The sequence below is a fragment of the Phaethon aethereus genome (genome assembly GCF_964289735.1).
Source record: "Phaethon aethereus genome assembly, chromosome: 12".
NCBI lineage: Eukaryota > Metazoa > Chordata > Aves > Phaethontiformes > Phaethontidae > Phaethon > Phaethon aethereus.
Genome location: NC_138588.1, coordinates 10,562,038 through 10,585,781, shown reverse-complemented (window position 1 = coordinate 10,585,781; position 23,744 = coordinate 10,562,038). Strand labels below are relative to the sequence as shown.

Below are 23,744 nucleotides of genomic sequence, written 5' to 3'. Positions count from 1 at the left end.
GGGCCGTGTCTGTTCGGCGTAGAGTGCAGTTGGTTCCACTTCAAAACAGCAGTTGCATGTATTCCGAACTGGTCGCAGTCGGACTCTTATTTGAGGTTTTGTGCTGTAACTGCTGGTTGGTTGCAAGACGGGATACAGTTCCTGACCAAGTAGGGACAGACGGGCCCCTCAAACCTGCCTTCTCTCAAATACTGTAGAGCACATATGAATTCAGCAGTTATTTCCTTACTTTAAAGATATCCACATCCACTACCTTTTGTCTATCTTTAGCAATTCGTCTGATGAAAAACCAAGATGCAAAGGTATTAAGTGGTTCAGTAGTTAATGTTTTTTCCAGGGCTCCTTAGCTGTATTATTGTTCTTACTGTAGTATTTTGCACTCTGGTGGAATACCCAAGTATGAAATTAATAAAGATCATATTTTATTACATCCAAAATAAATTGTTATATTTAAATGACCTTCCTAGAAATTGGCGATATAAAAACTGTAACTTAAGAAGGTGTTTATTTCAGAAAAAATAATTGCAGTATTTGCTTGAAGTATCCTGAATATTTGGCAGGATTTCATACTTATGCTAAGGAGATGTAAACCAGAAGCTGATAATTTAGCATCTACTATAAAAGCGTCCGGTTTAAAGTGGAAAGAAACATTCCTCAGCTATTTTTTAGTTAAAACTAAACTCGGATATTCATCCTCTAAATGTAGTATGAGTAATTCTGGAGCCAAAGTATCGCTGACCTTCAACTCGTTACTTTCTGAATTTGCAAAAATGAACTTTCTCTTACACCAGCCCCTAGGTACACGTCCATGCCATCACTGAACAGAGCACTCTCCGCGGGCTGTACCTGCAATGGGCCCATGTCTGCAGGTCCTGCCTCAAAAAAGATTTGCAGTTGGGCTGTGATGGAAATGGGAGATGGCATGTTGGTACTTTGTTGCTTGGACACCCATCTCCTCCTTCTGTGGGTATCCCTGTTGTGCACTGTGCATGCCCTTTTCTGAGCACGCTGCTCTTGTTGGCATGAAAGACTCTGGTCTATTGATTGGACTGTTAACTCAGCTTGCTTGGGCAAATCACAGATTTGAAATGGAAAGTAATAACTTTCTGCCTTTGTAAAATGCACTGAAGTAAGTGTGTTGTACATTTATACACGAAGAGGCCGTTCAGGCAGCCAAAAGCTGTTTTGTATTGACATGTCCTATTCAGGGCTGGTTTGGTTTATAGTTAATTTTAAATTGAGGCTCTTACTGGAAGGAATGATCTTATATGGTAAGTTAGATGCAGACACTCTGTTATAACATATACATTATAGCTAATATATGTTTGCTCTTAACTGGTCTGTAATTGGTTAAGGGTTAGTGTTAAGTAGATGATTTATTTCCTGTAAGTCCTGCCACTTATTAAAGTTGTGACCTGCAGCAGGAAATGAGGTGCGGGCAAAATGAGACTGAACAGCTGCAGATTTTTGTAAGGGGGAAGTACTACTTAGCAGACTCCTTATGTCAATTCAGTGATTAGGAAATAAAACTAGGACAACAGAGTGTAAATATGTTCCTAATACACTACTGACATTTCAGTTGTTTTTGTTAATAGCAAATAATTTTCCAACAGCAAGAAAGATTTACAAGTCCGTTCGTAGGTCTTAATAGTTGCATAGCATAGCAAACAGACTCAGTATACTGTACTTAATAAAATAATATATGATTATTTTTAATAGAAAAATTGTGAAACCTGTTTAATATTTTCTTAGACACATTTGACAGTTTTCAGTCTAGTTATGTGATGTGCAAATTCCCTGATGCAAGATAACTTCTAAAACAGTTCTTTAATTTTCCTAGGGGAAGAAACCGTGATTGCTGTACCACATGGGAGTCGCAGTGTGAGAATTACCCTAAAAGGACCAGCACACCTTGGTATGACTGAGCTGTGTTATGTATTTATTCATAGGCAGAAGATAAAAACAGTACCTTGTAGCTGCACTCATCCAAACTTTGGGAATATGGGTAAGATCATGACCTTGATTCCTCTTCCCATCTTTAGTATCCAGCTTGGAGGTAGTCCTACAGAATGCTGGAAGTCTGCTTAGTCAAAAGGAATAGTATACATACTGGTGGTTTCTAAATTGATTTAAACCAAGTAATTCTTATATAAGATGTTTAAAATATGGTGTGCTCTTAAACTACATGCAAACAATTACATAGAAGTTACTTTCAAAGAGGTATGTGTGGGATCGATAGCACTGTGGGATCGATAGCATGTAACGCAGTGCCAGATTTCTGTTGAAGAGTCTAAGATATTTTAAATAGTCCAGTTGAAGTCGCTCTTGGTCAGTGAGCAGTGTTCAAGGAAAAGTAATTAGATAAAAATGAGGTAAGGAAAAAAATTACATAAAATAGACTACACAAGTCCTGTTTCCGTGTAATACTTTTGCTCATTACATACCATCATTGAGGAACAGTTTGCTACTCTACTAGATGTTTGTTTCCTAACATCCTCAGTAAGGCTGATGGGAGTATCTATGGTAATTGGTTTACCTAAAGGCCTACTTTACCTAAAAACTAATCATTTCAATGATAAGTGGGACTGCCATACCAAGCAATGAAAAACCATTCATTTAACATTTTGAGCAATTTCTTTATTAGTAAAAGTGGAAGACTTAGCCTGAATCATAGAAATAAAAAGTACTTCTACTGCTCTGAGATATGTAGATAGAAGACAGAAATGTGTTTTATTTGAAAATTGCCCATCTACTTGTTTGCTTTGAAGAATATATTGTCATTTTCTTTCAAAGAAAAAAAATGGAATAAGACTTCCACTGCAGAGCAGCTCCAGAGTGACAATAACTTCTAGGCATTACACTGATATCAACAATGTACAAAGCTGAACTTACCTTGAAATAAATAATACTCATGTAAAACTGTCGCAAGGAATGTGTGAAGGCATGATCCTGACCAGTTCAGGTCAGGACTCTTGGTCTGTCTTAAGTAGTTCTGCAGAAGGAAGTTGTTGTTTCAGTACTAGATTCAGTGGCTCCTGAGGGATTTCTGGAAAGCTCCTGAGGAATGTAGCAACAACTCAGTAACTAAGTACAGAGTGCTCCTGGCTTCCTACCCAGGGTGGTTCCGTAAAGAAGCTGTGGCTTGGCATTACCTTTGTTAGCTAGTTCTCTAGCTGGATGAGAATTTTGAAATGTTCCTTTAACCACTTCCCCAGCACATCTGTTTGCAAATCTGTGAGGATTTAGACATTTGTTACCTAAAATATTTAAAATGACAGAGGTGAAAAACAAATGAGAGCTATTGTGGGGAGGAAAGTGAAATTGCTCCTGGCTTCATAGCCAGACCTTCAAGAACCAACATTCTAGGGGATGTGCTTTGGGATGAGATTGTATGTTTGTGGGTGTTTGTCAGGTAACAGAAAATATCAAGTGATCTTTGGTCTGCAACTTCATTGACTTCCATGTGGGTGTGCTGGTATAATTAAAGGCAGAATTTAAAAAATAATCACTTATAATTATAGGCTCCGTTTGTCAGAGACGCTCTTCCTGGCTTGTAAGGAGTTGAATTTAACAGGTGGAGCAGGGACTACTTATTGTAGAATTTTACACTGACTCCTGTTGCCAGTATATATTTGCTCTTCACGTAAAGTCAGCAGCAACAGCGAACGCTCGAAGAGCACTCTGGAGTGTCTGGCACTTTTCCCTTTATCTTGTGTTCTTTTGTGCTTCATCCTGGGCTTTATGATCTGCTCTCATTCCAGGGAAACACAGCTGCTGGATTAATCAAAAATGGAAATGTGGTTGGAGATGTAGCGCATAACAGATTTGAAACAAATACATGCTCTGAACATTGTTTTACAATCAGCAGCTTAGTGTTTTAGGAAAGACTACATTTCTTTGTAGCTGGTAAGAATAAGTATTTTGTTTGTGTGTATGGATACTTTAAGACAGGCAACAGATTCACCAGAGAGCAAAGGTGTTACTTTGGGTTTTTTACAACTAGGTCCCTCTTGTACTTCTGTCTGCTTGGGTTTTGTGAATGATTTGATGGAAAACAACCAAATAATTAGTACAAAAATGGTTATGAATAAAATGTTTCATTGTGTTGGTTTTGTTTTTGTTTTGGACTATATTATGGCTTTTTTAGCAGTTGTTTTGAGAGCATTAGAATCAAAAGAAAGACTGAAAGTACCCTGAAATTAATCCTCCAGCAGAAGAAACAGGAAAACCAGAAGCTAATATTTTTACAAGTGGCTAATGCTAGATAACTGAGTTCATGAACCTAGGGAGGTTAAACTTCGCTAAAAGGAACTGGAACTCTTTTTTCCCCTGTTGTCAACTTCTCTGCTTGCAGGACTTTGCATTACTTGACAGTATTTAACTACCCATCTATGCACTGCTTTGTCTTTTGACAGATGCTAAGAGGAAGACAATGTTGTTTGCATTTTGAAAAGAACACGTGATTTATTTCAGGCCCCTGCATTGTGCTATCTGCAAATGCATCACATGGAAAATAAAGAGCTTTTGGGTAGCAACATGGTTTTCTCCTCCTTGCACTGGGAGCAGGAGCAATTTCCCTGGGGTATTCCTCCATGCATCTCCCTGCACAGTGAGGTATCTGCAGCAGGCTCCCCATGCCACGCTGCCCTCCTCCTGCTTCCCACGAAGGGTATGGGAGGCTTTTGCAGTGGGTCTTCCATCCACAGCTGGGCAAGGCATTTCTACGGAGAAAATGTTCTTTTTATCAAGGTAAGGGAAGTAACACAAAGACAGACAGTTACAGGTCTTTGGCACCAGTGATTATCTTGTTAGGGACAGAAACAGGTGAGCACTCAAGAGAATTCTCCGTCCTTATGACTCTGCACATCTGGAATCCTAAAGACTTCTCAAGGAAATGTTTCCCTGATGTAGGATGAGGAAGCTTACTCCTGAAGTCAAACTTCCCACCTCTCCAGCATTGCAGGACCCTGCAGAACAAATAAATGTTTGGTGAATTCTTTTCTAAACTTTGCCTATAAGCCACTTGGTGAAACCTTTGTTCCCAGTCACTGCTCTGATATCAATAAAGTAGTTTTTTGGGGGAGGAACTGCTCCCTAATAAGAATTTTCGTTACGTATGTGTTACACTAGATGCTTGGTTTCATGCTGTTTTAGAAGCCTGTGATGACAAGCACTAGATACTACTGAGAAGGAATATATTGCATCGGAAGTTGTCCATTGTGCTGTGGAATAGCTCTTCATCTCCCTGTGTGACACACTTCTGGGAAAATCTGAGCAGCTGTTCTAAGTTTCACTGACGTGACGCAGAGGAGCTTGCCAAGCCACTCTCCATCATTTATCAGCAGTCCTGGTTAACGGGGGAGGTCCCAGAAGACTGGAGGCTTGCCAGTGTGACGCCCATCCACAAGAAAGGCCGGAAGGAGGATCCTGGGAACTACCGGCCTGTCAGCCTGACCTCTGTACCGGGGAAGATCATGGAGCAGTTCATCTTGAGAGTGCTCACAGGGCATCTGCAGGACAACCAAGGGATCAGGCCCAGCCAGCACAGGTTCATGAAAGGCAGGTCCTGCTTGACCAACCTGATCTCCTTCTATGACCAGGTGACCCGCCTAGTGGATGAGGGAAAGGCTGTGGATGTTGTCTACCTGGACTTCAGTAAAGCCTTTGACAGCGTCTCCCACAGCATTCTCCTGGAGAAACTGGCGGCTCGTGGCTTAGACAGGTTTACTCTTCATTGGGTAAAGAACTGGCTGGATGGCCGAGCCCAGAGAGTTGTGGTGAATGGCGTTAAATCCGGCTGGCGGCCGGTCACAAGCGGTGTTCCCCAAGGCTCAGTTCTGGGGCCGGTCTTGTTCAATATCTTTATCGATGACCTGGATGAGGGGATCGAGTGCTCCCTCAGTAAGTTTGCAGATGATACCAAGTTGGGTGGGAGTGTTGATCTGCTGGAGGGTAGGAGGACTCTGCAGAGGGATCTGGACAGGCTGGATCGATGGGCAGAGGCCAACTGTATGAGGTTTAATAAGGCCAAGTGCAGGGTCCTGCACTTTGGCCACAACAACCCCATGCAACGCTACAGGCTTGGGGAGGAGTGGCTGGAGGGCTGCCCGGCAGTAAAGGACCTGGGGGTGCTGGTTGACAGCTGGCTGAATATGAGCCGGCAGTGTGCCCAGGTGGCCAAGAAGGCCAACAGCATCCTGGCCTGTATCAGAAATAGTGTGGCCAGCAGGAGTAGGGAAGTGATTGTACCCCTGTACTCAGCATTGGTGAGGCCGCACCTTGAATACTGTGTTCAGTTTTGGGCCCCTCACTACAAGAAGGATGCTGAGGTGCTGGAGCGTGTCCAGAGAAGGGCAACGAAGCTGGTGAGGGGGCTGGAGCACAAGTCTTATGAGGAGCGGCTGAGGGAACTGGGGTTGTTTAGTCTGGAGAAGAGGAGGCTGAGGGGAGACCTTATCGCTCTCTACAACTACCTGAAAGGGGGTTGTGGCGATGTGGGTGTTGGTCTCTTCTCCCAAGTAACTAGTGATAGGACAAGAGGAAATGGCCTCAAGTTGCGCCAGGGGAGGTTTAGATTGGATATTAGGAAAAATTTCTTCACCGAGAGAGTGGTCAGGCATTGGAACAGGCTGCCCAGGGAGGTGGTGGAGTCGCCATCTCTGGAAGTGTTCAAAAAAATGTGTGGATGTGGCGCTTCAGGACATGGTTTAGGGGACATGGTGGCTATTAATGGTTGGACTTGATGATCTTGAAGGTCCTTTCCAACCTTAGTGATTCTGTGACCTCCAGAGATACAGGCCATCACTCCATAGCTGGACCTTGCAAATAAACACATGCTTTGGGTTCAAAGCTAGTGTAGCTCTAACATAAATGTATGTCAGCTTTCAGAGAGTTATGTTGTTAGCTGCTGAACAATAATCTTCTTTTGTGCTTAGAAAAATGTAACAATTATTTTTTTATTACAAAATTTTTTTTTTATTAGAAAAGTACTGTGAAGTAATGCAGCTCAGGTCACCACATTAACATCTTTAACATCTTTTTGCATCAGCCAGATGTCTTGCTTTGCAATCTTAAACTTTAGTTTCAAAGGGATCCTCTACTCCTGAGGGTCCTACTGACTTTATGTGGAGCAGGAAGTACTTGAGATTTGCTGATTTGACTCTTACTTAAACTGAAGGACTTGGGGAGGGCAGAGTCCAGAGTAGCAACACTCATGCCATTGCAATCAATGGGGGAATAAGCCAGGCCTATCTGAGCAGTGACAAATGTTAATTAGCTGCCCCCCAAGATGAGAACCAGAAGACCAACCACCTCAAGTGTATGTATACCAATGCATGCAGCCCGGGGAACAAACAGGAGTAAATGGAGCTCCATGCCCAAAGTTATGATATCATAGGAATAACTGAAACATGGTAGGACAACTCATATGACTGAAGGATCGTGATGGATGGCTATAGGGTGTTCCATAAAGACAGGGAAGAAGATCAAGAGGAGGAGACGCACTCTATGGTAAGGAGAACCTTGAGTGTATAGAAGTCAACTGTGACAATTGCGGAAGCCCTATCAAACGCCCCTGGGTTAAGATCAGAGGGGTTGTCTCCAAGGGGGGTCTTACAGTAGGCATCTGCAAACCAAGACTATAAGGCCAGTGAAGCCGTATTTGGGTCACTTAAGCAAGCTTCGGGTCAACAGAACCTGATTCTTATGGGCGACTTGAACTACCCAGATACTTGTTGGAAGAATAATACAACAGCTCATGTGTCATCCATTAAGTTCCTGGAAAGCATAGTGGACTGCCTCCTCATACAAATGCAAGATGTGCCAACTGGGAATGAGGCACTGCTGGACTCACTACACAAGAAAATCTGCTTTTTAATATTTGGGTTAGCGATAGGCTTGGCTGCGGTGATCATAGTATTGTGGCGTTTGGGATCCTGCTGAGCATGCTGAAGATTAGTAGTAAGACAAAGGTTTTAGATTTTAGAACAACAAACTTCAGCTTGCTCAGAGCTCAGTTGGGAGGGATTCCATGGGAAGCTTCCATGGGGGATAAAGGAGCTAGCAAGTGCTAGGAGTTTTTCAAGAACTTTCTTCTGGAAGCACAATAACAGTTCATGCCCTTTAAAGGTAAGGGAAGTAGTTAGAGAAAGAGACCCCCTTGGCTTAACTGCAAGCTTCTGAGTCTGCTCAAAACCAAAAGAGTGTACCAGAGATGGAAAAGTGGATGAATACCTTTTGAGAACTACAAGGGCATTTCCTGAGTATGCAGAGATACAGTTAGAAAAGCACAACCTCAGTTTGAATTGAAATTGGCCAGAGATGCCAAAAACTACAATAAAGGGTTCTTCAGGTATGTAAACAACAAGCAGAAACAGAATTGGTCCACTGTTAAATGGGAGAGGTGAATTAGTCGCTAACAATGCTGAAAAAGGCAGAGGTTCTCAACACTTTCTTCACCTCTGTCTTTACCAGCACTGTTGGGCTCCAGGCCTTGGGAACAAAAATCCAGGTTGATGCAAACACAGACCTGCTGTCAGTGAAGGAAGCGTTGGTATGTGAACTATTACAGGAGCTTGACCCTTACAAACTGACAGGCATTGACTGTGCGATGCAGCACAGGCTGGGATCTGCATGGCTGGGGAGCAGCTCTGTGGAAAGGGACCTGCGGGTCCTGGTGGACCAAGAAGCTTAATATGAGTGAACAGTGTGCTGCAGAGATAAAGTCATCATCCCACTCTACTCAGCACTTAGGCCACACCTGGAATACTGTGTTTAGTTTTGGTTCCCCCTATGCAAAAAAGATGTGGACAGGCTGGAGAGGGTCCAGAGAAGAGCCACAAAGATGATCAAATGACTGGGAAGCCTGCCACGTGAGGAAAGGCTGAGAGAACTGGGTTTGTTCAGCCTTGAGAAAAGCAGGCTTAGAGGGAGACCTTATCACCATGTTCCAGTATTTAAAGGGTGGTTACAAAGACGATGGAGACTCCCTTTTTACAAGGAGTCAGATGGAGAAGACAAGGGGTAATGGGTACAAGTTACTCCTGGGGAGATTTCAATTGGACCCAAGAGGAAAATTTTCACAATGAGAACAATCATCCATTGGAACAATCTCCCTGGGAAGTGGTGGATTCCCCAACACTAGATGCTTTTAAGACTCAAATGGACAGGGTGGATTGCCCAACCCTAGATACTTTTAAGACTCAGCTGGACAGGGTGCTGGGCTATCTTGTCTAGACCATGCTTTTGCCAAGACAATTTCGACCAGATGATCCTTGATGTGCCTGCTAACCTGGTATTCTGTGATTCTTCAACAAAATGACAGGATAAGAACTCCCTTGCATTATTACTTACTGCTAAGCAGTGTAAGTTTGGGGTCAAGGCTTGCAGAAGCTTAATCCAAGAATGCTGAGTTCTGGATATTTAAAAGATTATTTTGTAATGCAATCAGGAAAGAAAACTTCCATAAAAGTGACAAACAAATATATGTAGTAATAGTCTAGATACTTGCTGCTTTTTGTGTGATTTGTTTATATCTATTTGTTCCTGATGGAAACAGGTTGGACAGTAGGGCACTTTGATTCCCAGAGATTTATTTTTTCTCTTTGACAAAGTACATTCGATTCACCACTAGATTCCTACCCTGTGACCAACGTAAAGTCATTTCCTAGGAATATGTCCTTCCTTAAACTTCCTTCCAGCCATGCATGTGATCTTTGTTACAACTATGAGCATAGTGGAACCTAATGCTTAGAAATTCGGATAATGTTGGTACCTTTTCAAGGAAATTAATTTCTTCTAGAACTTCTTTACTCTTTTTGTTGGGGATGCTCCAGAATGCACTTGTATTTTAAAAGACCTAAGGAAGAAAACAGTGATGATGGACTGCAGTATTCAGAGTATGTTTTCAGTGCAGGTAAAAACAGATGCTTTTAACCTAAATTATCTAGCCTGAATTGGTAACTCTGTTTAAAGTACCAAAAAAGGCAAGGTAGCTGGAGAAAGTAGGTATTTATAGCTCATCAAATGTTCCTTTTTTGCTAACCTGGAGCTCATCTGAGGTTCATGCCTTTCCCATGCAGTGCCCTGATAGACTGTAACCAGACCAGTGTATTTCAAGTCATGCCTCTTGCTGTATTATGCAGACCCCCAAATTCTACCTTCATCATGAATACCTTCCTTTAGTTATGTCCACTTATAGTTCAGTCAGTTTGCTGGAACTGTCTCAATCCTAAATTGATTCATCTGTCTTCTGGAGGTTGTGGGCTGTTAGTTTAATCTGTTTCCAAGGAATGTAGAACAGCTCAAAAAGTGTTTTCACCACCAACTGTCCTGAGCAAGGGACATCCCTTTGGCAGTGCTGCAGCTACCCACCTCCTGGCCTTGCTTTTCTCTCACGTGGGAAATATAAAAATTGAGCTAATGATCTCTGGAATGGGTAGAGTGGTACAGGTACTGAGGTGAGTGTTTGAGTTTGACGCCAATCAGGCTGCTTTGGAGACTGATTGCTGAAATTGCTAGGCTTTTGAGTTGCATGGAAGTGTGAGTGATTTTTCTGTGTATTGATTCTATCTGTTTAGTGAGTTTCTTTCAGCTTGTCCTGCTGAATATATTGCTTTATAACTACATAGAGTACTTGGTGTAGGAAAAACTGTCTCAGAAGTGCTTCTGGTGTGAGAGAATAGTGTGTTCAGGCAGATACTCCTGTGCTGGCATGTCATGCATGCATCAGCCTATAATTTGAAGCAGCTAATATCTATGTGGCTTTTTAATGCACACATTACATGTACTTGCAAAGCAAAGTTGTAAACATTACTTTGACTTCCTTGAAAAGCAAAAAATATCCTCTTAAAGTTTACTAATTGCATGTTTCTTCTTTAGTTATAGAGTCAAAGACGCTACAAGGAGACAAGGGAGAGCACAGTTTTAATGCTCCTGGAACATTTGTCGTAGAAAATACAACTGTTGAATTTCAGAAGAGTACAGACAGGGAAATCATAAAGATACAGGGACCTCTTGGAGCAGATTTCATTATTAAGGTGGGATGTCTATATGTACAAATCTACTAAGATATTGCAAGTATATGCAACAGAGTAGGTGACTGTCCATCAGGTTGTAGCAATACAACAAAATCTTTTAGCTAGCATATAAAGGATCCTAATTAAAGTCCAGAGATAATTTATACTAAGTATATCCAAGCAAATTCAAATATTACAAGGTTAATGACTTTGTAGTGGAAAGCATCACAGGATCTTTAATGGTAAAAATGGTCAGGACTTTTGTTTTAATTATTACTGAAAGAATAACATTGTGGTGCCGTGTGGTGGATTGGTGTTAATCCAACTGAAGACTGCCACCTACTGAACCTGAGCATTGCTTCCAGCAGTGCCCTAGGATCTCCTTCAGACGTTGCTAATCCAGCTACTGACCATTTCTAACCCCCTCGAGTTTCTCTTCCACCCAGACCACATACCGATGCCTTGCATCGTAAAAGCAGTTATTTATCTGTAGAAACATATCAATATTTGACTGCCAAAGGAAGATAGTCATGCAGTTTTCTATTGGAAATGACAGGTGTTTCAGTATTATCACACCACTTGGCTTCATCTGTCATGTTGTGGAAACAGACTTTCAGTAGCGTTTGTTTTGCATCTCCAATATCACATGTGCGGTTAAACTTGCCTGAATATGAACCAGTGTGCTTACGTCAATTATGGACTTCCCTCTCCAGTAAACTTTTAAAATTTTGCTAATAAAGAGATGAGGCAGAATACAGTTATGAACTTTGCCAACCAAGGATCAGTAATCAAAGTCATATTAGTACCTTGGATAATCTGGGAAACAAAGCAACATACAAGTGTTTGATTATTGGAAACGTAAATTTGGTTATTACTCTAGACTTTCTAGAGGTTTATTCCTGTTGTCATATTACTCTCTGCACTGTTACTATATATGAATTATGTTTTGAAGTGACATGAACAATGGAGTACAGTATACACATGTGTTGTAATAGCAATTTCTTCAGACCAGGTACTCTGGATCAAAAGAGAGCGTGGTTCAGTTCTTTTTCTATCAACCTATCAGTCATCAATGGAGACAAACAGAGTTCTTCCCCTGCACAGTGACGTGTGGAGGAGGTAAGTAATGGTAATTCTTCAGGAGTGTTTACACCTGAAGATTAAATGCGGTTGATTTACAACCTTCATTCTACATTTTTATTGTTTAAATACTTGTGTTTCTTTGCATGCTGGTTATTCAGAAAAATAAATGACAGAGTAGCAGGTAAGTTGGTTGATTAAGTTAGTATGAGCATAAGGGTTTTTTTATGTCTTATATTGCTGGAAGTCATGTTCTTTCTTAAGGAGTGATAGTTTGAGTAACAACTTTAAGAAATAAAGATAGGATGTTCAAAGTGGAAAATAATAATTCATCAAGGATATTTGGGGAAAGTAAACGAAGAAATACAGTGAGATTTTAAAGTAAGGATAATCCAGAGATGAAGGAAGAAGGTATTCCTGGCCACAGTAGTAGAGTCGAGGGAAAGTTTTAGAACACTTAATTTAGAAATTAGCTGTACAGAAAGCAGAATAAGAAAATAGAATTTAAAGAGCAGGTGCTATCAATACCTATGGCTGTCTGATCCTAGACAGTCCTGATGGTAGTTAGAGCAACAGGTAATGTGCTGCAGCATATATTCCTGGCTTAAACACTACAGTTTATACAATGGTTAGACGAAGTGCAGCTCAGCTCTGCTACTGCTCATCCAGACCACAGCTTGTCGTGTCTGGTTCTGCAAAGAACGTGGTCTCATGATAGGAGGAGTGTTTGACATTGTAGATAGTTATTTCAGTTCAGCCAGCATTACTCGGATCACCTGAAAAACAGACTGGAATACTGGTGATACTGGTGTAGTCATTTTCCTGGAGAGTACAAATATGGTTTAAATAGTTACTTGGGACATAAGTAAAAAGAGTTAAAGATGTTTAAAGCGCAAGCAGAATCTGGGGATCTTTTGATGGACCATCCATTTTGGCACTTGCACCTCACTTTAATCTGAAATGCAGACAATATATGTGTACATATGTAGTCCTACAGGAAATGTATCTTATAAGACACATGGCCTCATGAAGTGTGATTCTTACTGGAACTGTAAGTGGCAATACATGTCCTCTGATGATGCCATTGCGCTGTGTTTATGAAGTTTTCCTTAACCTATCTGACAAGGGAAGAAGTGTAAAGCATCGCAGTTGTCTGAGGACTGCATGTAAACACTGGAGAACTCAAAGGGACACATTTACCTGGCTCAAATCCACCCTTATTTAGACTGGTGTTATGACTTGACGATTATAGCTGCATGTCAATCTCTTTGAAATTAGCCAGTGTTTTCAACACCCTGCTTTGTAGCTGCATGTCTATAGTATGAAACTGGTACCTTGATCAACAGAGCTTGACACTTTTGATGGCAGTCCTGAGAGAGGCCAGGAGCTGAAGAAGCACAGAAACTAAGCTACTGCTTACCCGTGAAAGTAGTAGTGTTAATGGCATATTACTGAGGCATGCAGGGAAGTTGTATTGCAGCTGCCTGGTTTTAACCTGTTATCTTAAAGCGGGTTTAGTATCCAGATTGTCTGCTTGGCGTCTTTTACTGACAGTAAAAGAAGTTCCTCACAACAGAGACTTGGAATCAGTGCACCACTACTCCTCACTTGGATGCTGCTTCTACGTTTAACTCTGTAATCTCCATGTGTGGGAGGGGGGAAGTGCGACGGGCATCTCAGAAAGCACAGTCAAGCTTGAACAAGCAAGAATGTTTAAAAATTGGGTTTATCTTGTTTGCAAGTGGGTCCATTTGAGTACTTACAAGTACTGGAACATACGTGCTTTAAGCACTGGAACTGCTTAGTTCTTTACGGTTATCACTCTCATGCATGATGACACTTTGAATCAGCCAAGAGACACACAAGTGAAGCCATTGATATATGATACTTAGCGTTTTCAGTAGACACTGGGACTTGTGCTGTTAGTTTATTGACTTTATTTGGATTTTAATTCTTGTGGTTTCAAACTTTTTTCTCTTTGCACATACCAGAACATCCTCCCCCTCTCCTCAGTTTAAGTCCAAGTCAGCTCTTTTGAATGAGTCTTTTTTTTCTTAGCCAAAAAAACAACCTAGTGGTTTATAAAATTCAGATCCCTTATTGTAACCAGTCTCCACACAGATTTTTTTGTTTTGTTTTGTTTTCCACCAAGTAGTTACTTCAAGTTTTCTTTTGTTGGCTCTTCAACTAGGAATGTTCTTGAAATTATTTCTTGGTTTTCTACAGTTTAAGTTAATGTTTTTGGATCTCATCTTCAATTCCTCTGGCTTTCTGTTTTAAGTATTTATTCTTTTTAGCATGCTTGACTGTGTAATATAGCTCTCTAACATACATGGTAACTCCTCCTTGGGGGAGGGCAGTTATAAATTGTGGAACATGTAGTAGAATCATATGACTTTGTAGGGTTGCCTCTGTGGCAGGTGAGCTGTTCCAGTACATTTATTCCTGTGTCACATAAAAAGATGTATGCTTTTACTCTTATACTTAGAACATTATTAGAATAATGTGCCAGAGTCTCATCTAGTGTTAAGATAGGTTAACATAATTGTTATGCTGAATTGCCTTAAATGAAGATCTTATATTTTGGTAATGGAGATAAATTAAACTTTGTTTCTGCATTAGGCTATCAGCTTAATTCTGCTGAATGCGTGGATATTCGTCTGAAGCGTGTTGTTCCTGACCACTATTGTCATTACTATCCAGAAAATAAGAAACCAAAGCCCAAGCTAAAAGAATGCAACATGGATCCCTGCCCTTCTAGGTTTGTATGACAAATAAACTGAAATGTGGGGTATAGTCAGTTACTAAAGAACCAGCAGTCATATTTATTAATTTCAACTCTCTTAATCTTTAGGGCTGAGTAGCCAATCTTGGTATCAACAATCAAGTATCAACAAGTATCAACAATCTTGGCTGATTATTGCACGCGTTAAAGGCTGATGTCTGGCACCGCTGCCGATAGATTTGTGGCACTTCTTCAGTGTTGTAGAATAGGAGACTTTGCTTTATACAGAGATACTGTAAATATCAATCTGGCTGTTCAAGGGCTAATCCTACTTTATGTCTTTTGCTGAGTAGTACAGCACTAGTACAATGATTTTGTGAGGTTGTGTGAGAAGCAAAGACTGTTTGCCTACTTTTCGATTTATTGATGCTGCCATTCAGGATTTCTCATTAGACAGACAGTAGCTCCAGTTCTCAGTCAGCATTCAAGTTTTGCACATGGATTAACTTGGTTTGTTCATCTTCCTACCATAAAAGTTTCATTCTTCATTTGTACTGTGGAGAAGGCGCTTTAATAATTAAGTTGGGGGGGGGGTTGTTTGGCTTTTTACACAAAGAAGTGGGGAGGAAAAAAAAAAATCATTCAAAGTAAATATACTTGTGGTACAAATACCACAGAGTATTATTGCCAAATTATAAAGGCTATAGTAAATTGTATTGAGTTGCACTACAGTATTTCAAACTAACTTTTGGATTGTCTGGTGAGGTTTCCTGGCTGTGCTAAGGAATCTTAAAATAACATCACAGTATCAAGTCCCAGAACCTCACATTAATATGCCAGCTGGCTGAGCTAGAGTTATATGCAAGAAGAAAAGGAAACACTCTCAATGGATTTCATTTCCTATAGCTAAACTGTCCATTTCCTTTCATTCCTGTTGAACATAATCATTGATAGTGACCTCTAACAGTTATAGATGTGCAGAATTTCAAGATTTTTTCCTGGAGAGTTGATCACTATATGGAGGCGTAAGGCTTCAGTAATGCTTAATGGCAACGGGTGCCAAATGTTGCAAAGCTGGAATGGGAAAATTAAGGAAAGAAAGGGCATAATTATCTTTTTCCTAGCAAATTCAGCTTATACAGGCAGAAAAAGGGAAGTACTACTGGATATAATACCGTATTTCTTGGTATTGGAAGTAAGGCTTTATGCCTGCTCTATGCTGTGCAGTTCAGAGAAACAGCTCTAGAAGGGTCCTGAGCACCATTCAGGACCTATCTAGGATTAATCCTGTGATGCATTTATTTCACTGCCACTTGTGATCCTCAGCAGTTTTTGCTACAGATAAAAGTATGTAACTATTTTCTTGTTAATAAAGTAGTACAGACCTAAAAGATCACTGATAATAAATTTCTCTGCTGAAGGCTTGCTCATTTAATATTTTTTTGATGGTATGAAGTGGAGAAACTCTGTGATGAATAGATCTCTCTTTGTGAGGAAAAGGCAAGGTTATACGAGTCATTGTTTCCCACAAGGGTAGTGTGTAACGAATGTAAGATTCCCTCATTTCACACGGGGAATTGCTTACTTTAAGCATGATCACATAAAAGTATGTACTTGATGCACAGTCTTGGGTATGAGAAATAATGATGCAATATTTATTTTGTTGACAGTGATGGATTTAAAGAAATCATGCCCTATGATCACTTCCAGCCACTTCCTCGGTATGTATAATCAGGATAGCCTATGTGTCAGCATTAGCACAATTTTCACTGCAAATATACTATTTGAGTTCTAAGATCATGGAACATCTTCTGACTTTTTGCTGTACAGGAGAGCAAGTTTATAACAATCTTGTACACATTTTTGAAGCTTGTGATTTATTTCAGTGTGCTCTGGATGATTAGCTTAACAGTCAGAGGTTAATATGTTCTTGAAAAGCTCTTCAGAGAGCTCAAAGAGTTGTCCCCCTAAGCCACCTTCTGCTGTTGTGCTGAGAAGAGCATCTCCTGTAAAACGCATGTATGAATTCCTGTCTTTTTATTTTGAAGATGTATGCAATGAATACATTCTTTTAAGAACAGGTCTCCCTATGTTACAGGACTCTAGAAATTCTTTTTTCCTTGAGAGGTCTCATTCTTCTGCTCTTCTTAAGACATACACTCTATTTATTGACATCAAGGCTGACATGTCACTTTAAAGATACTGAGTTGTCTGAATATCTGTTGCCTAAAATTAAGTCATGAGAGCACAGTGTGTTGCCTTTTTTTTTAATTTGTTTTTTAACCAAATCAGTCACAGGAATGTAAAACTTCTCTGGAAGGTTTAGATGTTTTGGAAAAAATGTTAGAACTAAAAAGCATTGAGCCAGATTTACTGGTAATGTAAAGAATTACAGTTGATGGAGTTAGATGCATATTTATCTGAGTTGAACTTCTGCTCTATTATGTCATGAAATGAATAATGTGTATTTTTCTAAAGAAGTAAAGATATGAAGTAATAAGAATGAAATCATAGACTTGCACGGCTCAGTGGAGCTACTGATTACAGCTGATATAAATGTCATAGTTTATTTCTGTAGCAATTTACGCTTGTTGTGGATCTGCTGTCCTGTGATGTACTTTGGCTTTCATACATAGATTGAGATTTTTTTCCTCTACAGCTTTATCCTGTAAAGTTCCATAATTATATTCTGTGTCTCTCTCCTTCCATTTCTTCTGCCAATTCCTTTGTACTTCAGATCTCCTCTGGAACTCAGCACAATTTATTTACATGAGTATTTCATCTTCTGAACTGTTCAGTACTTGGAGACCAGTTGGAAGAGAAATTTAATCTCCCTTTCTGTGCTTTACTGTGTTCAGCACGTTTGCGTGACACTGTGGTGAGATAGATTATGTCTGCGATAAAGCTGCAGGCAGGCTCTCTTATTTCAAACACTGAGAACTACAGACAAAGGCTCACCTCATTTTGACACCTCTGTGTGTCCTGTCAGAAGGTATCATGGTCTTCCTGGGTGATGCTCAAGTAAGAACTGTTAAGATAGCAGATGGCCAAGAAGGGTTCAGAGTTGGTGCCAGCAGGAAGCAGAGAGAGGAAACAGGCTGTGTTCCACTGGGAGGGCACATAAACACAACAAAGCTGTAAAAGCACCTTTTCTTGTTTTAATTTCTGAAAGAAAACAGCAGCTGAAAGAGCCAGTTTGCACACCTGCATCATGAGGTGAATCTGGTCCAGCGTGGATGCAAGTCTTGCTTCAGTACAGGAGGATGTATTTTCTCTGTGCTGTGCCTGTCAAGTAACTCCAATGCATTAGTCTGTGCCAGTGCTTCTGGGGCTTCTTCCGCCTTTTCTTTTTGCTCTTTCTTTTCTTGCCTGTTATTTACATGCTAACCTGCGACAGTTCTTGCAAAGGAGGCTGAAGACCAAAGTACCGTAGATATGCTTGAGCGAAACTATACAGCCTCCTTCACCTTGACCAGCAGTCATCCATCACACCTCCTACATAACATGAGGGCCATGTGGAGGGCTGCTTTGCAGTCCTGTGGCATTTCCCACTACTTTCCCATTCACACAAGGAAGTTGTGGGAAAGTCATGGTGCGCACCGCAAGATCTTGAAAGAGTTCTCCTGTGGCTAGAGTTGTAAATGCCCCACTGAAATATTTTTACAGATGGAGAATTCTTTTGAAATAAATAGAAAAATTTCCCAGGATGAAAATTTTCTTTAAAAGCTTTTGGAATGCCTCCATTTATTTCAGACTTGTTGGACTGTTGAAGATCCCTTGACAGCTGTGGGTTCTGGAAAGTATCTCCTTGACTGCTTGCCCAAGACCCCCCTTTTCCCCAGTAGCCATGGACCTCACTCCATCTTGAAAATGCTTATGGGAGTATGGGATCTGGAGTGTGTTCGAAACCGATGAGATAAAGAAAAACAACTATAAAACTTCATGCTATAAACACTTGCGAGGCTAGTATTACATATAGCACAGTGAGCCTTATATATATAAATCCATGAGCTGCTAATTCATTGAATGGTTAATTGCTCTTTAGTTCCTGACTTTTTTTAAAGAAAATGACTTAACACTGACTGTTCATTTAAGTCAAAGAAAAGTGTAACTGTTGCCCATCAAGTGTATTTTGTACTTGTGATATGATATCAGTATCTGGGCACACAGCTTTGTTCTGAATGCTTTTGCATATATACTCTATGGTTAATGTTCCATGGCTTGCTGTATGTTTCATACTCATTCTTCAGTTGAGCTTAAGCATGATTAATATGTTTTTGCGGGCAGTTTAATGAATTGCTTCAAGTAGGAAGTGTCCTTGATTTACCTGCTGTATCATAGAAAGTGGGTAGTAATTGCTTAAATTTACCTTTGATTTATAGGCCTTTGCTTCATCTACTCTGAGACTATGACTTCCTTTATGATAGCTAAGTTACTATTGATGAATTGGTTTTGGTGGGATATTGTAGTATTTGCTGAGTCCATTGTTCATAATGGATATAATTTTTTTTCTTGATCCTTTCTGAGCCCCTCAATTTCTAACAGGATTAAGTTTTAAACTAACAAGATATTGATGAACCGTAAGATATGCTGCAGGACAGTCATTTCCCAGGGTGTAGCTTTCATCTGGGTGGGTGGTGGAGTAAGAAATAGGAGGTGAAGGGTGAGGAAAAATTTCATGCGAGTGAGTGGAACCTATAGACAAATGCTGTGATAGAAGCTTGTTACCTCTAAACATGACAGGAGCAGGACATTACTGAAGTTAGTTTTTGTTCTTAAACGTACATTCATGCTAAGACCAAGAGATAAGCGAAACAGAGTTTGTAACCTAAAAGCCGCCATGTAATTCTCACTTCAGATGGTGCAGTAATTTCCATCTTCATTGCAGTTAGGATTAGGATTGTGGATAGATGTCCATTTTGAAGACATTCCCTCCCAGCAGGTTGTTTATCATCCCTCTGTTGGAGGCTACTACCCCACAGCTCTGCTGGCTGACAGGGCTTTGTGAGTTTTCCTTCATCTGTGCATCGCCCTGCTGCAGGAGAAATCTGCTAGGTTAGCCGAAGCAGTTGAAATGGATGAGCAGCTGCCTTCTGCTTGAAGCAAGTTGGAAAGTGTGAATACAAAGTCATTCAACAACATTTTAATGAGGGTGGAAAACTCTTGCAGAACTGCAGTGATGACCAGCCAAATGGTACCTGTCACAATTTAATTTCTTCACAGTTCTTATGGGTGAAGACAGTTTGAAATGAAATGGCTGGGTTTACCCAAAGCAAGTATTAGAGTTCCCATAAAAATTCTTTCATGAACGGATTTTTTTTAAGTGTAGTCTGCATGATGTGGGCAGTGATGAGCAACCATGGGTAATAACACCCTCAGTCAGCACAGCCAGATCTGTCTTCATCTTTGGACTTCGTATAATCTCAAGTACATATGCTTCTTGGTCTCTGACAATGGGAATAAGAGTATATGTGACAATGTAAATTAACTGTGAAAAATATTCTATTTAAATGATCTAGTCTATTTGCAAGTAAAATCATTCCAGTAATCTACCTCAGTATATTTAGGCTCTTTAACTCGTGTATGAGAATAAGATTTGCAGTTATTTTGGAAAATGTACTTAAATTTATAGTTCTATTTTTGTTCTCATTTTGCACATGAATTTAAGCCTGGAATAATGCAAGGTAGCTCTGTAATTCAATGTATTTATATTCAGTGTGTGGTAAGGATCCAACAACCAAACTATCAGAAGGTTTTAATGACACTGAAGTTGGATTCAGCATTTTGCACTTTTAATAGAGGTTAGTGGAATTAAAATTAGCCTTATTTTTAATATATGTGAGTTCTTTTTCCAGTTGGGAACATAACCCTTGGACTGCATGTTCGGTTTCCTGTGGAGGTGGTATTCAGAGGAGAAGTTTTGTGTGTGTAGAGGAGACCATTCATGGAGAGATACTGCAAGTGGAAGAATGGAAATGCATGTATGCCCCTAAGCCCAAAGTCATTCAAACCTGCAATCTGTTTGATTGTCCTAAATGGGTGGCAATGGAATGGTCTCAAGTAAGTTGAAAAGTAAATTTGGACCTTTATTCTTGTTTTCTAGAGAAAGTCTCTAGCCTTGCGTTACCATGCATTTGTGAGCACAAGGCTATTAGAAAAATAGCTCTGCAAGCATAATTCATAGTACTTACTAGGAGAAGTTTGTACTAAGTCATTTGGGCTGATAATCAAAATGTTAATGTGTCTGTCTGGAGAAAAATGCATATAGAATTATTTATGCCTATTGAATTGAATTGTTGAATTCCTGTTTTACACAGAGGAGAAATTAGAGACAGCAGTCAGGCCCCTTTGCAATCAGGTCGTTTGTGTCTCAGCTCTTGATAAATTTAATATTTCACTGCATATAATAGCTAAAGGCATGTCTGTGTAGGGGCTGACGTGTCTGCAAGGGTGATTTTCCAGCATTCTTACCTTTCATTACAGTAACAAGAACATAAAGCCAACTTATCTTGGCTGTAGTTATCTGATACAGTCAGATAGTTCAACACTTCTATAATTCCTTAGTTCATCCAAATGACATCACTGCCACATAGTGAAGAAACCGTTCTTGCAGCACGTCTGACCCAGCTTTAACTGAAAATGACCACTGAGAGAGAATGGTCCCAGTGCATAGCCACCTCCGTTTCAGACTGTGGCCAATCAGATAAGCTTTACAGAACGCCGAGAAATCACTTGCGCTCCCAAGGCTTTTTTCTGTTTTTTCCAGCATCAGCCTTTTCTTTATTCACCTAGCAGTGCAGGGACAAGTCACACGTCTCTGATACCTGGGTGATCGTGGAAAAACTTTAGTGAACACATCGTCAGTACTTCTGACTTCCCTTTTAACAGTATTTGTAAATACAATAAAAAAGAAACAGCGTGAGACGGTTGCGTTGTCCCCTGCAGTGCACAGTGACCTGTGGCCGAGGCTTGCGTTACCGCGTCGTGCTGTGTATTGACCACCGTGGGCAACATGTCGGTGGCTGTAATCCACAACTTAAACTGCACATAAAAGAAGAGTGCATCGTGCCAATACCATGTTACAAGCCAAAAGGTAACTGGAATTTTGTCTGGGTCTGTTATTGTTTTACGTTTTTGTTAAGAGAATTAAAAGCCCCTGGTAACCTTTTTTAGAAATGCCAGAAGCTGGAATTTACTAGGACTTATTTCAGTCTTGGCAGAAACAAGCATTTTAATTATCGGTGCTAGGAAAAATGCCCTGCTGCTATTCTTTGCTGATAGTGTGGCCAGACTGTCATGAGGTGAACATGCTAACTAAATCTATACAGCCTGGTCAAACTGGGAAAAGCAGAATTAATGAGTTCAACATGGGGAGGAGGAGTTGTTCAATAATACTTGAAATGGGAATCATACTCCATATATATCACCTGGGATCTCATTTGTTTGCGTCTTGTTAAATGTGTCAATATTCTCAGTGGGCCTCATCAGTTCATTAAGTTATCAAACTGGTTTCCTTCATTCTTCTCCTTTTCTGCATGTTTAAAAGGTCTGTAACAATGATGTAAATTGACAAGTATTCTCTAAAAGGGTCGCTAAGGCATAAAACCAAAAAAAAAAAGAGTAGGTGGGAAGGTGAAAAGAAAAAACGAAGTTGGGGGAAAACTAGTATATCTTGTCCCTTGCTCATTTCTGTCCCTCTGGGCCCAGAAAATTTTAGTGGGCACTACTCCCATTCTTTCAGTTTTTATTTGAAAGGTTGTATTTCGCACCATCGCAACTCACCATAAAGATTTACACAGAAAAAGTGAAAGCTATCTGTAGACAACCCTATGTTTCTCCTCAGGGATCTAGAGAATTCTTCAAGCCGAAAGCTATTCAGGGTTAAACTATGAAGTAGAAACTAGCACTGAAATTTTAAGAACTTTCTTCTGGGGTTTTACTGAAGCTAGGAGGCACAGATCCTCAACTGGCTTACGGTACTTCAAGAAAAAGCATAACAGACACGTAGAATGTATAGACAGATAAAAGAAGCTAGTGTTGTTTTTTAAATTAATTTCCAATTTTAGGAAAGTTGGCTAAATAAAAAAAAAAAAAACAAACCCAAAACAAACAACATTTTCTGTGAAAATCTTCTAATGCAGCCAGTCTATCTGCAGAGCAATGTAAGTTTGCTCTCCTCTGGCTTCTTTTTCAGCTATAAACAGAATTTATGACAATAATCCATTACACTGAGATAGAAGCTACAATCTACTAGAAACTGCCTGCATTTGGGGAGATGTGGGAAGGAAGTAAAAGATTAAACAGGAATGGAAATTACATTACTGGTACCCTCTCAGTAAAAAGGGGCGTCAGAATGGACCTCAAACATCATGAAGAAATTTTGTAGTAAAATATGTCATCTTGTCCAGCATATTTTTATTCAAAAGCATTAGATCAATAGGCAACGTAAAGCGTGAAGGGCTTTATAAGGTGAATAATGCTAACATCTACATGTTGCTTTGATTCTGGAGGAATCACTGAATGTTGTTGGGGTTTTTTTTCTCTATCAGAAAAAAATCCCGTGGAAGCAAAATTGCCGTGGTTTAAACAGGCACATGAAATGGAAGAGACCAGAACAGTCTCGGAAGAGCCAACGTAAGTACATTGTCCTTTACAGTGAAGAAACATTTCCGGCATATTTTGCAGATCATCTGGAGTGACTGTTGCTATGCAGCTTGCGTTGACAGTTGGCCCTCCTTGGGAGATGAGTTGTGTTGTGAGCTTTTCCTAATTTTACATCTCAGTATCTTTGCTTCTGGGGCTCCTGTTCTGGATGACACAGAGATACTCTATTATAGTGTCCCTATATTATTCAAGCAATGCAAAGGGATCTTAATTTAGCCTAATTAAGCCCTAATTAATGCATGTGGAAGCATTTCAGCAGA

The 23,744-nt window shown here is 40.2% G+C and overlaps 1 protein-coding gene across 1 annotated transcript in view; it reads left to right on the top strand.

Annotated features, from left to right (window-relative positions):
• The window catches only part of ADAMTSL3 (ADAMTS like 3), a gene marked incomplete at both ends in the record, with an annotated part of 187,579 nt that overhangs the window by 114,940 nt on the left and 48,895 nt on the right, over positions 1-23,744 (top strand). The window contains 8 exons of the mRNA XM_082004922.1: positions 1,841-1,915; positions 10,879-11,036; positions 12,023-12,134; positions 14,718-14,856; positions 16,491-16,541; positions 20,676-20,880; positions 21,766-21,913; positions 23,370-23,454. Coding sequence (XP_081861048.1) covers positions 1,841-1,915; positions 10,879-11,036; positions 12,023-12,134; positions 14,718-14,856; positions 16,491-16,541; positions 20,676-20,880; positions 21,766-21,913; positions 23,370-23,454 — 973 coding nt within the window. The remainder of the gene's footprint in view (positions 1-1,840; positions 1,916-10,878; positions 11,037-12,022; positions 12,135-14,717; positions 14,857-16,490; positions 16,542-20,675; positions 20,881-21,765; positions 21,914-23,369; positions 23,455-23,744) is intronic.